The 11,487-nt window shown below is 48.2% G+C and overlaps 1 protein-coding gene across 1 annotated transcript; it reads right to left on the reverse strand.

Moving 5' to 3' along the window:
• Positions 1 to 669: 669 nt before the first annotated feature.
• Positions 670 to 7,820, reverse strand: RPLP0 (ribosomal protein lateral stalk subunit P0). Its single transcript, XM_084648807.1, has 8 exons — positions 7,715 to 7,820; positions 7,066 to 7,171; positions 4,983 to 5,158; positions 4,801 to 4,888; positions 4,337 to 4,483; positions 2,282 to 2,467; positions 1,418 to 1,558; positions 670 to 894 (listed from the first exon to the last, which is right to left on the reverse strand). The coding sequence occupies exons 2-8, from the start codon at positions 7,117 to 7,119 to the stop codon at positions 739 to 741; spliced, it is 948 nt and encodes a 315-aa protein (XP_084504933.1). The 5' UTR covers positions 7,120 to 7,171; positions 7,715 to 7,820; the 3' UTR covers positions 670 to 738.
• Between the last annotated feature and the right edge of the window lie 3,667 nt (positions 7,821 to 11,487).

The raw sequence follows: 11,487 nt of genomic DNA on the forward strand, positions 1-11,487 counted from the left end.
TAAGACTGGGTCTCTAAACTGATCCACTCATCACTTGCTTATCTAATTTATCAACCAAGGCCTTAGTTTTCATTGTGTATTCGGTTTAATGTAGACTGCTCCTCAGGGCAGGGACACTGTTTATTTGCCTGCAGTATCAGTGATTCATTGAGCACATTTGCTGTGCCTCATGGCTCCAGCAGACACTCAGGCTAGCCACTTGAGCTCAGACCCAGGGGTTTTCGTAAGACAAAGCCTGAGCAAGCACCTGACCCACAACATCCACACTGCTATTTTTAGTACAGTAGCTCAAGTCCTGCTAGCCTAAGGGCTTGTCTACACAACTGAATAACTATAGCATCCACACAGAGTGATTCTGGAATATCTCTTGCACTTTAAATTCACCCTCTACTTTAATTCACAGTAACATTCCAGTGTAGCCAAGGCAGAATTCATTAAGTGACATGACTAGTATTTGATATGTGTAGATCCCTCTTGCTCTCACCTGCAGGGGAAAGTTAGTTGAAGGTTTCTTGAAATTATTTTATGGCTGTCTTGGTAAGTGTTTATGATTGAAGGCAAAATCAAAAAAGTACATCTTTAGATTCAAAATCCATATATTAAGTTTCACACCAATGGAAAGTTCATGCATGATGATTCCTCCCCCCCACCCAAGATAAACACACAACAGAGGGTGTAAAATAGCACTTTATTTCTCTAATTAAACCAGCTGATGAAGTGGTGAGCATGTGGTAGGGGTTAGTCAAAGAGACCAAAGCCCATGTCCTCATCAGACTCCTCTGATTCCTCCTTTACTTCCTCTTTGGCTGGAGCAGCAGCAGCAGGAGCTGCAGCTTCAGCTGCCACAGGGGCAGCAGCCAGGAAGGCTGAGGGGTCCGCTAGGAAGGCCTTTACCTGTAAGAGGATAAAAGCATATAGTAATTTCAGGGAACAAACAGGTCACAATTTACTATCCGATTGCCAGACTGAAAACAGATAGCGTATTAGTGGGTCTCCCCAGGAATTAAGAGCAGGGAGCACAACCTTTGCAACCCCAAAGGCCATGCAAGCAACTTACTAGCAACCCAAGGGATGCATTATACAAACAAACTGAAGACAACCAACAGAGGAGGGCAACGTTGCCTTATCATATGAGAAGAGGACTGGGGATGCTCTCAGAAAACACACTCCACACCCTCCTTGCCAATATACTGCTCCTAGGATTGAGGGGTGAAGAGGCAGAACTGCACCTCCACTAAGCAAGGAATTCCCCCAGCTGCAATGCAGTTACATGCACTTCACGCTGTTCAAGGCCTCTTTTCAGTGCAGATCTCTAACATACAACCTTCTAGATCTTTAAAGGCTCAGGCTCAAAGACTAGTTTGTGAGCCTTAAGTCCGCGCACAATCTATTCCAGTCTGTCTCGCTCACACTTTACCTTTTCAGCCAATGGGAAGGTGTATTCAGTCTCCACAGCCACAGCTAGGACTCGCTTGTACCCATTGATGATGGAGTGAGGCACAGAAGCGATGGTTGGGTAGCCAATTTGCAAACAAATGCTAGCTACGTTACGAACGCCCTGAGGAAGAGGGAAAGAAAGTCATGTTCCAAGCATTCAGCTCTGAAAATTATACTGCAAGTAAACACAACCATCAATAACAATATGTGCAAGCATAATAAAGGGTACTATGGGTGAGAGAATTGCGTGGTTCTGGCAAAGGAGATAAACAAGAGGTAGCCTTAACCACATACCTTTAACACTCGTTACAAGGGGTTTCCAGATTTTGTATTCTCTGCATTTCATACATAACAGATAGCTAACAGAATGGAACATCACTCCCAGTAGAAAACACATCTGTGTTGCAAATCAAAATTCCCAGCATTCAGGGATGAATGCTACAACCCACCAAGAAGACTACTGTATGGCAAAGCCACGATTCGCACTACCTCTATTTTCCAAAGGTAATAGGGAACATCAAAACACCTTGGGAAAATTGGGGTGCTGGCCAGCAGGCTGACACACACTTGCATCTGGATGTCCCAACTCTGGAGGGCAATGAAATGGCACAGACCAGTTTTAAAGGGACCATGCCAGGCCAATAACCTTGTTATTCAGGACTGCAGCGCTGTAAAATCACTTTTAGAATTCAGTGCTAGTCTCATTCACAATTCAAAAGGGGGAAAAAAAACCACACACACAGCCCTCCTGAACTTCAGATTAGATACTCAAGCACTTAATCTGTCCCCATAACTACATGGAATAAAGTAGACAGGGCATATAGCACAGGCAAGCAACTCTTACTTCCAAGAAGCGTCTGTGCAGAGTCTCCTCGGTGATGTCCAGCACTTCAGGATTGTAAATGCTGCCATTGTCAAACACCTGCTGGATAATCAGCCCAAAGGAGAATGGGGAAATATTCAACATGTTCAGCAAGGTCGCTTCGCTGGCTCCCACTTTATCTCCAGTCTTGATCAGCTGCACATCACTCTGAGAGTCAAAGAGGGAAAAGTGAGCAACGAACCGCTACAGGGGTTAAAACGCGGGCACAGAGCCGCAACAAGGTTCAGCTTCCCATTACAAACATCTGTAGATGGGACTGAAGGAGTTAGACCCACAAATGATTCTGTATCAAAACAAGTTCAAAGCTCAGCTGAGCAAAGCATGAGGCACAGCCCACCCAGCAGATGGCACATTTCAAAGCGAGGTCCATAATTATGAGATGTGCAAATGGAATCAGCTACACTTAACACATCATCTAGACCTAGGCTGCCCCATTAGCCACTCAAATCAGAGATTCTCATACCCAAAGTACAGGGTGCCCAGCTAGAAGGAACTAAATAAACCCTTCTTCTCCACAGGAGTCAAACTAGACATCTGGCTTTAAAGATTACTGAAGGTAGAGCAGCAACACCACTGCCATTAAGATTATGTCTAAGTTTTTATACACGTCTTAACCTTTATACTTACTATTCCTCACAGAGCAGCAGTTACCTAAAATAGTCTGAATTTGTGAGGGCAGTTTTGTCAAAAATGGATCGATACTCACTGATAAGCCTTTCCAAACCTCACCTTCCTTGAAACTGTTCAGAGACTCATCTTTTTTCAAAAACCCTTTGCCAAAGCTAACAGACTTGGACTTGAAATTCCTCTCTCGCATTACTGAACCTGCACTATTACCTACACCACTAGTTAGCAGAAGTTACCCCTTTTATTTTCCCAACTCTTCCAAGTAAATGAGAATACTGCCAACACTAGCCACTATCTAGATTTACCTGAACTGATGAAGGGGAGTAACTCGATAGGCACCTGGCCTTCAGAAGCAGCCTCAGGCCCCACTTTCCCCACCTCCAAGAATGGCTAGAGAGCAAGGAACTTCTCCCTCAAATTGCCTCACAGTGAAATACCAGTCCAGGTCCTCACACAGCTCCCCTTTGCTACCACACCCGCTGTATTTCACGGGGAGGGAAAGCACTGGCCTCCCAAGCCTAAGCAGGGGCAGGAGACTGGCAATGCTGCTCTTGACAGAATCATAGAATATCAGGGTTGGAAAGGACCTGAGGAGTAAGCAGGTCACCCCTCCCAAGAGTGTTTTACAAGGGAGAGGGCTGCTGGGAGAGATTTTAAGGCCAAATAGCAGAGGGGTAGCCATGTTAGTCTGTATCCACAAAAACAATGAGCACCTTAAAGACTAACAGATTTATTTGGGCATAAGCTTTTGTGGGTAAAAAAACCACTTCTTCAGGCCAAATAGGATCATTATGGTCATCTTGTCTGACCTCCTCCTCAACACAGTCCAGAGAACTTCACCCAGTCATTCCTGCATCAAGCCTATGACGTACGCTTCAATTATAGCATGGAATCATATAGATGAATGAGTGGGCCACTGACGAAGGCATTTGCAGGCTCTCAGTCAGCAAATCTGACCTGCTTTGCCATCTGGTAAAGGCATCTGAGAGGTTAGGGATGGGAGATCAACTGCTCAGACAACGCTCCCACCCGGCTTGGCAAGAGGCAGAAAGAACTTATCCAGCCTAATTTCTCTGACAGGTTACTATTTGATTAGGATTTCTTTGTCATGCAATGTCCTATTGTCACATTACTCTGCTATTTTCCTTTTAAGATGCTTTAGAGACATGCCTCCAAAGTCCTCAATAGAAGGTGGGGATCGATCTTGTGCCATGGAAAGCAGCACAAGACATGGGGATGTAGGGATGAACTAGCTACACATCTATAGTCCCAACTTCAGTGGAATTGCCAAACTGTCCAACCAGGGCCATCCAGTATATAGGAGCAGCTAAAAAGCTGTGAATGACCTTTTACTTGCTAGTAGCACACTGAACTTTGCTCTGCACTCACCAGGATTTCAATGGTACCCCTGGAGATCTTCGTGGTGATGCCCAAAGCCTGGAAGAAGGAGGTCTTCTCGGGACCCAAACCAGTGTTCTGGGCTGGCACAGTGACATCACAAGGGGCAATGGCACCTGCTCGAGCAGCAGCTGGCACCTGACAAGACAGTGCAAGAAGAGAAAGCAAAATAATGCTTGGCTTTCAGACAGTACTGTATAGACACTAATTCATCCTCACAGCACTTCTGTGAAATCAGCATCTCCCAGTTATTCACATGGGGAAACTGAGGTCACAGCAAGTCAATGGCAGCACTCTGAGTATAACACAGGAAATGCCTGGTTCCCAGTTCTTGCTCATTCTAAAATCACACATCCACAGAGAACGTTCAGTGTTACACTCTCTCCTTCCTTCAGATCAGGCCCCAAGACCTCCCTGAGTAGACGCACTATAACAATAGTGTCCTCCTCCCTTACCTTGTTAGCCAACAGCATGTCCCTGATCTCAGTCAGATCCTCCTTGGTGAACACAAAGCCCACATTCCCACGGATATGAGGCAAGAGCCTGGCAGAAAGACAGCATCATTCAGTTTCACTCTTCCAGACAACATACAGTCTTCCCCAGGAAACAGGGTGTGGAATCATACTATTTTACTCACTTTTCCAGAGCAGGGTTATTCTCCAGATGACCACGGATAGCCTTGCGCATCATGGTGTTCTTCCCCATCAGCACGACAGCCTTCCCACGCAGGGACATGCGGATCTGCTGCATCTGTTTGGATCCTACATTGTCTGCTCCCACGATGAAACATTTTGGATAATCATCCAGGAGTTGCTACAGAAAGAACAAATGAGTTTTACAAAGAAACCTAGACCAGGGTATAGAGTAACATTAGGTCCCATTTAGGCACCATAATGAAATGGCCAGATTTCCACAAGTGCTTAGCACCCAGGAACTCCATTTAGATGCATAAATGGGAGCTACTGTATGCTAAGCTGAGAAATCTGACCCAATGTTACCAACCAGAACCTGTCCCAAAGCAACCAAAAAACCCTTTCACCTGACTAGGGCTCTTAAACAGCCAACATTGGTACACATTCCAGTCAGCAACCAGTATGTGCACTAATCAAATAAATTGTCCCACCATCTGCCACTCTGCGGCTACTTCCCTCCTTTCCCCCACAAGTCTCCAAACCAACCATGATGTGCCAATTTTCAGGCTCTTTAGGTTGACAGGGAGCGTGCCATTGTTTAAAACATATGGTTACAAGGCTGCCAACCCAATGCTACAGAAAATGCAGAGTGCAATTCTTTCTGAAAAAAATTACATACGAGCAGCTCTCTGATGACCCCCAGAGAGGAAATAAAGGAGTCCCAAGGCACATTTAAGGGAGACAAACATGCTAAATGAGATGCATTTCAACCCTCCAAATAAAGCACAGTAAGGACGTACCAGGAGCTTAGCGGAGATGTGATGTTTATGCCTGTAAAAACGTTAATGCAGTTTATCTGAAAGGATCCCTTGTAAAGAGCCAACAACTTGATAATGCTCTCCATTAAGGAGGCTCGGATGTGTGGCTCTTTTGCCGATGCTACTTTTGCTTACACAGTCACTGTGAACAGTATCTCACTGCTACAGAACACATTGAGGCATTAAAAATACAAATGATATTCAATTAAGAAGCAGCACTAACATTGACAGGGCTCTTCTGAAGGATTTATTTGTGATTGGAGTGGACTCCGTTCTTAGTAGCATGGTTTAATTCTTTCCAGATTCAAGTGTTCTGGGGACCTTACTCAGGCTTCCCAATTGCTTTTAAAATGTTCAAAACCCTGCCAATGGCAGGTATATTCATTGTAAGAGAGAGACAACAGCTATGCAAGTATCTATTTCAAAGATCACTTGAAGGAGCCTACTGAGGACCCTTCTGATGAAATTTGGATGTAACATCTAGAAAAGTCTTCAGAGTCGCATAATAGCAGCCACCAGCAGGGAAATGTGGAGTACCAGGCTCTTGGTCAGAGGTACTCAAACTGGGGGTGAGGGTGGGCATGGAGGAATGTTTGGGGGAACACAGCTGAGGCCCAAGCCAGCTCCTACAGGGGGCGGGGAGGGAGCGCCACCCTGCTCCACTCCCTAGCCTGGCACCCCATCTGCTGGCCTCAGCCAGAGCTCCACTTCTGCCCTCAGCTGAGGCCCCCCTGTCTGTGTTCTCCCACCCCACCCCCAGTCCCACTCTGGCTCAGGCGGGGGAAGGGTAAGAGGGAAGCATGACTGTGAAAAGTTTGGGGACCAGCTGCAATAGTGCTACTCAGTTTTTGCCCAATCAGCAGCTTCACTGGCAACTTTCCAGGAGCCTGGGGGCTGCACCTCATTGGTATACAATGGAGCAAATTGCTACACAAGCCATTAACCACAGTGTGGAACTACAGCCTATGGAGACCCACTGTCCCAGCACAGCTTGCTCCTCCTCCATCACATAACCTCTGCAAACTGCAGCTCTGTGTGAATGATGAGGCTGGCTCCTGCCTTGCTGTCAAACACAGCAGCCCCCCTTCACTCTGTAGCGCCCCATGTGCCACCACGGATCTATGCTGCGTTAGGATTAACCCAGGGTGCACGTCTGCAGGTGCAGTCCAGAGAACGGCCAAGGCAGACTGAGCCAGGAGCGACAAGAGTCCATCCCAGCCCCAGCCCCTGGTCCAGACTGTCTCGAACACACCCCAAGGGAGACACTTACAATGATTTTCAGGAAATAGTTGGACTTCCACGTAGCCCTGTCTTCCCTGGGCATCTCGACGGTGCTTCCAAGGATTGCCACGAAGGGTTTAAAGACAAGCTGTTACCTGCGGGAGACAAGGTCGGGAAACCAGGGTTCAGCCAGACCACTGCAACCGCAGCCTATGCCCCGGCCTCCGGCCCCCCGCCCGATAAGGGGATGGCCCGGCCCCCAAACGATCAAGCGGGGCTTAGAGTGGAGGCTGTTTCCAGGGTTTTAGAAAACGGAGCCGCTGCGGGATTGCCCCGGGGAGCTGGGGAACCGACGGTCTGTGTGTCCCCTGCACCAACAGGGCGGTGTCTATGGGCCCCGGGCACCCCCGGCTCCCTCCAGCCCCGCGCGGGGGGGCCGGGCCCCCTCACGGGATTCCGTAGAGGCGACGAAGAGGCCCCTTGGCCATCGGGATCGCGGGATCAGCCCGGCCCCGGTGCTGAGCCGGCCCCGCGTGGCCAGGCCCGAGGCCTAGCGACACCCGGAGCCGCGGCGGGCCCCAGCAAGCCGGGGAGCCCCGGGGTAAGGCCGACTCGCCCGGATCCCCGTGATCTCCTCCCCGGCCGGGGGCTGAGCGCGGCCGAGTCCCTCGCGGGCCGCCCCCTCTCCGGACACCCACCTCCCACCAGGGCTCCGGGAAAGAAAAGGGAGCGCGCCCGCCTTCTGTTCTCCTCTTATACTCCCGGCCACAGCCAATCAGCGATAGGTGACCTCCGGCCACGCTCAATCTATTGGATTCTTGTAGACGTCAATCCAGGTGACCGGTCGAGTCCCTCCCTCCTATTGGACAGAAAACTTGTCATTCACAAGAAGGCGCTGTCATTTAAAGGGGCAGTAGCAGCACATAGAACCCTAACTCCTGCTAGGGCTCCCCCTTCTGGATGAGAGATATTCACCCCCCCCTTCCCCTCCACGCCAGCTTATTGGGATACTGGGCTTCAGCCACAGGGCCTAGGGACCACCAAAACCTGCCCTCTGATTTTCCCCGTGGCATCCTGCAGCACCCCCCGCCCCCCCCCCCGCACCCAATGGAGCCAGTATTGTGACATCATCTCTGACATCCCTCTGATGCCTGGCAGGGGAGTTCAGTCCATCAAACATGCCACAGCCATAGTAACCCTGTTGTGCCTCAGGGCTGCTCTAACTTAGGCTCTGGTTACCCGAGCTGCTCAGACCACAACGGCATTGGGGTCACTGTGGCCCACTCCCTATTTCCCTGCACAAGGGCAATGGAGATGGGGCTGACATAATAATGGTATCTCATGAGTTTTTCACGCGTGAGAGGATTTCAGACAGGCCAGGAGCTTGTCTGGTGATGACACGAGATGCTCCAACTGCCTTGTGAAGGTCAGCCCTGGTAGAAGCTGGCAGAGTCTCTCCTCACCGGTCTCACAAGATGGGAGGGGGAAGAAACGAGTAAAGAGACCAGCTGCGCTGGCCTGGGTGTGTGTGTGTGAAAACCCCCTAGGAACAGGTGAGGCTAAATAAGACTAAATTGGGGGAGGTGGGGGCACTGAACTGAGGAATGGTACACGTCCTAGCTGAAAAACAGCAAAGAAATGTGTTGTGTTGTTGTCTATGTTAACATTTTGTTTGTAATATGGGTATAGTTTTCATTCATTTGTAACTCTTCTCTTTGGTTGGTTAGTTGTAGCTTATTCTTATTAGCCCTCTGAGTTGAAAGGCTGCTCTTGCAGATTTTACTTTATTGTTCATAGGTCAGTTAAACTGCTGCTTCCTTTTTTTATTCTCTGTAGGTACTTAGTGTACCTTCCAGAATTGATTGTGTGGTCAGGATCATTCTCTCTCTCTCTTCCACCTCCTACCAGGAGAGAATTTTTCCATCCCATTCCCCTGGAGAAAACCTCACTATTTTAATTTAGGAAAGCCTCTGTAAATGGTTTGCCCAGATTAGGGGTAATTTATAGGAGCAGAAGAACCAGGTTGTGGCCCTGTGAATCACATGATCTGGTGGCTTTTTCTGACCTTAATCGGACGTCCTGCACGTCCCAGGCCACTAAACCCCTCCCAGCTACCCCTGCAAAGAGCCCACTAACCTGGATTAGACTAAAGTATTACAGCCATCCAGAAACTAAACTGTGTCTGCCACAGGCAAAGAATAGGAGGGACTGAAGTGCACCAATGCCCGAGGCCCTGCAAAGGTAGGGAATTGATTTGGTGCGATACACCTAGATGATTCTAGCAAGCGACCCACACCCCATGCTGCAGAGAAAGGTTGAAAAAAACCCAAAGCCCCTACAGTAAAATTCCTTCTTGACCTAAAAAATGGTGCTCAGTTTGACCGTGAGCATGTGAGCCATCCCGGTTGATGTCCCATCTCCAGCCATGGCCAATCTCAGATGCTTTAGGAGAAAGACAAAAAATAAAACCTCGAATACATCAGGGGAGGGGTATGTCTGAATCCCTGAAGCATGAGATTTTGAATATAAGATTTAGGACCAAAAGGGAACACATGGCCACCGATCCAAGTCTCTATCACAGGCATTAATCACATAACACAATCCCACTCACATTTATCAAGCTCTATTTTATATCTAATTTAGTTATTTGTCCCTACTACTCCGTGCTTTGGAATGCATCGTGCCACCCACCCCACCATCAGAAAACTACCCTCAATAGGATTTCCCTGCACAGCTTACCTCTTAATTCTTGTTTGCCTGAGTTGAGCGGAGTAGAGTAGAGAATTGGCTCTGGGTAGGGTGTACGTGCCGTGGTTACACAAGTAACTAGACTGGTATTGCAAGAAACTTTAAATACCTTATGTATGCCTGATTGTCTGTTTGAGATAGTTATATGAGAGCAGAAAAGAGCATTGAGGCTACCGTATAGCGTAGGGGTGAAGGTCGGATTAAGGCATAAACTAACTAAACTACAGGTTAGGGCCTTGCACTGTGAGGGGTCTTTTTTTTTTTAAACTCCATTTCAAATATTATTAAAATCAGTTGATAAATAAAGGAGATATTTAGAGATAATCTTTTTTCCCATATGACAAAAATATATACATTTGGCTACACAAATACCCATAACCTACCTCTACCCTTCACTAATTGTTCATTATAGACAAGGTGGGAGGCCAGGGCTGAGGGGAAAAAAGATAATTGCACTTGTAAAATTAGTATTTCTATAAGTAAGTCTGCTATCCGTCTCCTAAGGCAGCATTTTATTGGCCAGCAGCTGGTGGTAAAATTCTGACTGTGCCTTCAGAACTTATTCATAACTTCAGCAGTACAGGTTTCAGAGCAACAGCCGTGTTAGTCTGTATTCGCAAAAAGAAAAGGGGGACTTGTGGCACCTTAGAGACTAACCAATTTATTTGAGCATAAGCTTTCGTGAGCTACAGTTCACTTCATCGGATGCAGTCAGCTGTAGCCCACGAAAGCTTATGCTCAAATAAATTGGTTAGTCTCTAAGGTGCCACAAGTCCCCCTTTTCTTTTTGCATATTGGTTCTGTGAGGTTAGCCACTGCAGAACCAGATATGGAGCATGTTAAGGCTGTCCAAATTAATGGCAGGTAATGCTCGGGGCAGAGGGATACAGGGGCCCAGATCTCTCTGGTTAAGCAGTGTGGGGTCCCAAAGGCCAGTATGTTGCCTGGCCAAATAGCAGAGATTCTGGGGGTGCACAAAAGCAGATTCCTCATACCACTAGCTAAAATCCATGTGGTTTGGAAGGTGTTTTCACTGGGCGGGTAATGGAACACCTCCTATTCGGCCTGCTCCTAGGTAACGATTTTTTCTGTCTACCTCAGCTTAAAGCCTTTGCCTGCAGCAGGAGGGAATTTTATGCTGGGACCCCCCAAGGGGAAGGGGAAGGTCTCAGGAACTTCTGAGAGAATGGGAGAGAGTCCCCTTGCTTCTTCTGCAGCTGGGGGAAGCCACATGCTTCTAGGTGGGAGGGTGGTTGAGACCAACTCCTACACTGTAGCTGGAGGCAACACCACATCAGGAAGGGATGGGGGTGTAATGCCTGCCAGGGAGACAACTGTCCAGGTTGCAGCTGAACCAGAGAGAAACCTGGCTCTAGGGAGCAGAGAGATGTGTCCCAGAGAAAGAGCAGGGAATCTCAGAAACCACTGAGGTGAGTGAGGATTTCTGTAACACAGGGAAGCAGGGTGCTTCTAAGTATGGGAGGGGCTGAGACTAGCTCCTTTCCAGCAGAAGGCCACATGCCCTCAGGCACAGGGGCAGGAGAGGTGTCCTCAGTCATTAAGGAAACTGTCCCCATTGTTAGCTGGCAGCTGAAGGAGGGGGCCCAGAGGAGGAAACTGGGGAAAGAATAGTGGGGATACAGGAGTGTCTCCTCATTAGTCACTTGGGGCAGGATGCTTAGGACCCTACGGGGATGGCTGGCTCAGCATCCCTGCACCCAGG

Source organism: Lepidochelys olivacea (assembly GCF_965140295.1).
Source record: "Lepidochelys olivacea isolate rLepOli2 genome assembly, chromosome: 15".
NCBI lineage: Eukaryota > Metazoa > Chordata > Testudines > Cheloniidae > Lepidochelys > Lepidochelys olivacea.